At 46.6% G+C, this 3,311-nt stretch overlaps 1 protein-coding gene across 1 annotated transcript; it reads right to left on the bottom strand.

Annotated features, from left to right (window-relative positions):
- Positions 1-565: 565 nt before the first annotated feature.
- Positions 566-2,819, bottom strand: tent5aa (terminal nucleotidyltransferase 5Aa). Its single transcript, XM_066683857.1, has 2 exons — positions 2,095-2,819; positions 566-1,345 (listed from the first exon to the last, which is right to left on the bottom strand). Exons 1-2 carry the CDS (start codon positions 2,527-2,529, stop codon positions 566-568), a joined length of 1,215 nt encoding a protein of 404 aa, XP_066539954.1. The 5' UTR covers positions 2,530-2,819.
- Positions 2,820-3,311: the final 492 nt, after the last annotated feature.

The raw sequence follows: 3,311 nt of genomic DNA, 5'->3' as shown, positions 1-3,311 counted from the left end.
TGTGGCTGCATGCATGCAGTCAGGATGAGAACACTCCAAAACACAGCACTAGTATACAGCCACAGCCTTTGGGCTACAGACTTACTTACTTTTAACATTCACAGCAGTCAGCCAAAGCTGAGCCTGGTCTTTAATAGATGTCTCTTTGCATGCATTCTCTATGACTGGTAGTTAACTTGTGGAAAAATCCTAAAGATTCTTCCAGAAATGGACAAGTGAGGGTTGAGCTTGACCCTCGGGATGTCTGTTTAGTACGGCGTTCAAAATGACAGTCTCACGAGAGAACCGTCTGCAGCTGTTGACTATCATTTGCCCAGTTTTAATGGCAAAGTATGCTTTAATTCAGTGTGGAGAACACTGGGCTTTTAACTCGGAGTAAGAAGCAAGTTTTCTTTTTGATCTGGCCTCCCTGATATATGCTCAGGACCCACTGCAGGACTGGTTAAGCAAGTTTAATGCTCTCTCCTCTGGTTCTGTTTTTGTGTGTATATATATATATATATATATATATATATATATATATATATATATATATATATATATAAAATTTAAATTCACCATGTGCTCAGTTGCAAGGTAACCAGGTTGAGTAGGTCTGTTGCTGGCAAGCAAAGACTGGCTGCACCTGGGCAATATAGTAATTACTGAAGTTGCCATCTGCTACATAAGGTGCAGGCTGGTAGTAGCAGGTGACGTTTGCCACGTTTGGTATGACGTTCTGCTCAGCCAGAACACGCACAGCCAGCATGGCTATAAGCCCTAAAGTCTGCCTTCGCTCATGGCCCATCAGGCACACAGTGCTTTCGTTCACCACCCTGTGCAGAGTCATCAGATAATCGTACTTGCGGTCCTCCAGCCCCACAAAGTGGTTCTGGAGGTAAGACTCCAGCTTCCTCTGCTGCTCGTTGATGTCTGAGAAGTCAATAAAGAAGCGTGAACACATGTAGCGCTGCAGAGATTTCATCTCCGTCTCAGAGGCGGCTCGGAAGCCTCTGACCAGCAGGTGGCAGTACTTCAGTAGGCCTCCTCCCCGGATCTCCTCAGGGTTCCTTGTGCAGATCACCTTGTTGCGCAGGTGCTCCAGTGCCACGTTAAAGTCCCCGTACACGCTCTCACCAATGATGGTGGGGTGGAAGGTTTTGGCCATAGGGTTCTCTGAACATTCGTAAAAAAGCAGGAGAGAGTCCAGTTTGATTTGGAACGAGTCCACACTGAACTCAAACTGTCGCCGCAAAGAGTCTACAAACTTCAGCTCTACGTTCTTGCCTCTGTTGTTGGAGAGCGAGATGAGGCTCCAGCGGTCAGAGTCATTGCACACTTTCACCATCTTCTGAACGTAAGCTTCCTGTGAGACAGGACCAAAATAACACACTCTGAATGACTATGCATTGTTAATAAAACCCCCTGAACACTTTCAAAAAATTTTCATTGCATAACATTCACAAGACATCTTTGTGTATTTGCGAAGTTTGGTTTTACAGACTCAACGGTGTGGAAAAAAAGTATTTTCTAAGACTGTGCCTTTGCCTTTCCTTTCTCTGGGTAAGGTCTAAGAGGCTGAGAAAGCAGGATCGGCTTTAAATTGGTTTAACCCAATCCTCTTAGCAATCGAAAACCAAGGTTTTACTATTAGTAAACTTGGCTAATTGTATTTTAGAGTTTTGTATGAGCAGCACCCTGGAGCCACACAGCTTTTGCTAAGCATGAATAGGAAAACTAAGTGTACAAAATGAAAAAGTAACTGACTTTGCTGAGATGGGCTTTCTGAGCAAACATGGCTATAATATGGCCTTTTCTCAAAAGTTGTGGCGCATAAATTATTAATGTTTTATGTTGTTTTGAAGTCAGCAATTAAATATGCTCTTAATTTATTTGCCATATTTAAGTTTGCTCCCTAAAAAAAGTTTAATTTAGAAAATGACCTGGGAGTCTAACATTTTTGTATATGACTCTCTCTATATATAAATAACAAACAATAAGAGGAAAACTTATTGGGGGGAATATAAATAAATGCAGTAGTTTGTATGATAATAACAAGAAGAAGAATATAAAAAGGGGAAAAAACTAAACAGAAGAAGACATTTTTAAAAATACCTTTAAAGTGAGGGGTGTGATTTTCTCTTTATTAACCCCCTCCGGGAGGAAGTCCAGCAGACAGTCCAGCACGATGTCTTTGACGGTCTGAAACTCAGCCTCTCCTTTGAGTTCGGCGCAGAAGATCAGGTCCAGGTCTTTGTACCCCAGCCCGCTGTGCTGGTGGAGCACATGGCTGGCCGCAGACCCGTTCAGTCGCACGTCCCTCACGCGTAGCTCGCGCTCCTCCATGCGCCGCCGCACCGCCTCCACTATCTGCCGTGGCCTCATCTGCAGCGTGGGGAAGTTCCCGCGGCCGTGGATAGGGATGCTGTCGGTCAGGAGGCTGTCGAGCCTCTGCACCTGCTCCCAGCTCAGAACACTGTAGTTACCTCCTCCCTGCGGCGGCCCTTGAGCCTCCGCAGGCATCACCGTCTCATTAGCCTCCTCGGACATTGCCGCCGCGAGGTAACGGCCTGGCCGGATTCTGGGCTCTCTCCGCGGCGGGGCTCTACTTTCTCAGCGGCGGGGAGCACGAGCCAGCGCCCAGCGGCATCGGAGACAAACAACCGTTGGGTCCTCAGACTCGTGAACACAGATGGTGGTACATGTCTAAAAACTTTCGACTTTAAAAACCAAAGACCTGGGTCTGTCCCACTCCGTTGGGGGCTTTTAAAGTGGAAACTGCTCCCTCTCTCTCCCTTCTCTGTTTATTTCAGTGCCCCTGTGCTCGTTCCTCTACAGCTGAAGCGCTCCTCTGTCTCTGGCAGTCTGCTAGCGGTTTGTATACGACTCGTGAAGAGTGTATTTCCCACCCGTATTCAGACAGCCCCGAGACTCCTGTGCGCTGATTGGCTAAAGGTGGCTCGCCTCCCGGGCTCTGATTAGCTTCTCGCATGCAGTCTCTTCGCAGGGGGGCGTGGCCTGTGTGAATGCGGGTGTACAAACATTGTAAACTCCAGCGGGGCTTTTCTCTCGCCTCCAGCCCGCTGCTCCGTTGCTTCAAGGCACACCTCTCACTCTACAACAAATACAGTCATATTCCCCAAACAGCGTCCAGACAGCCATGTCTATTTCTCAGTTTCCAAGCTATGCTCACTCTTTTTGTATAGAAGATGGGGGATTTCTGTTCAAATTACATTTTGTAGATTTCCAAGGCGAAAAGTGACTAGCTACCTCCTTTAACGTTGATGACTCACCTCTGATTTTAATACACAGTTTACCTGCTGAATTTAACA

The sequence above is a fragment of the Hoplias malabaricus genome, chromosome 10 (genome assembly GCF_029633855.1).
Source record: "Hoplias malabaricus isolate fHopMal1 chromosome 10, fHopMal1.hap1, whole genome shotgun sequence".
Lineage (NCBI taxonomy): Eukaryota > Metazoa > Chordata > Actinopteri > Characiformes > Erythrinidae > Hoplias > Hoplias malabaricus.
Note: the sequence above shows the minus strand (reverse complement) of the source record. Positions and strands in the feature narration are given on the sequence as shown.

Bases quoted from the DNA above. Each gene is read 5' to 3' on its own strand.
- tent5aa (XM_066683857.1), bottom strand. From the start codon at position 2,529: ATGTCCGAGGAGGCTAATGAGACGGTGATGCCTGCGGAGGCTCAAGGG. The intron at 1,346-2,094 runs GTATTTTTAAAA...CCTGTCTCACAG, and splicing joins TCACACCCCTCACTTTAAAG to GAAGCTTACGTTCAGAAGAT.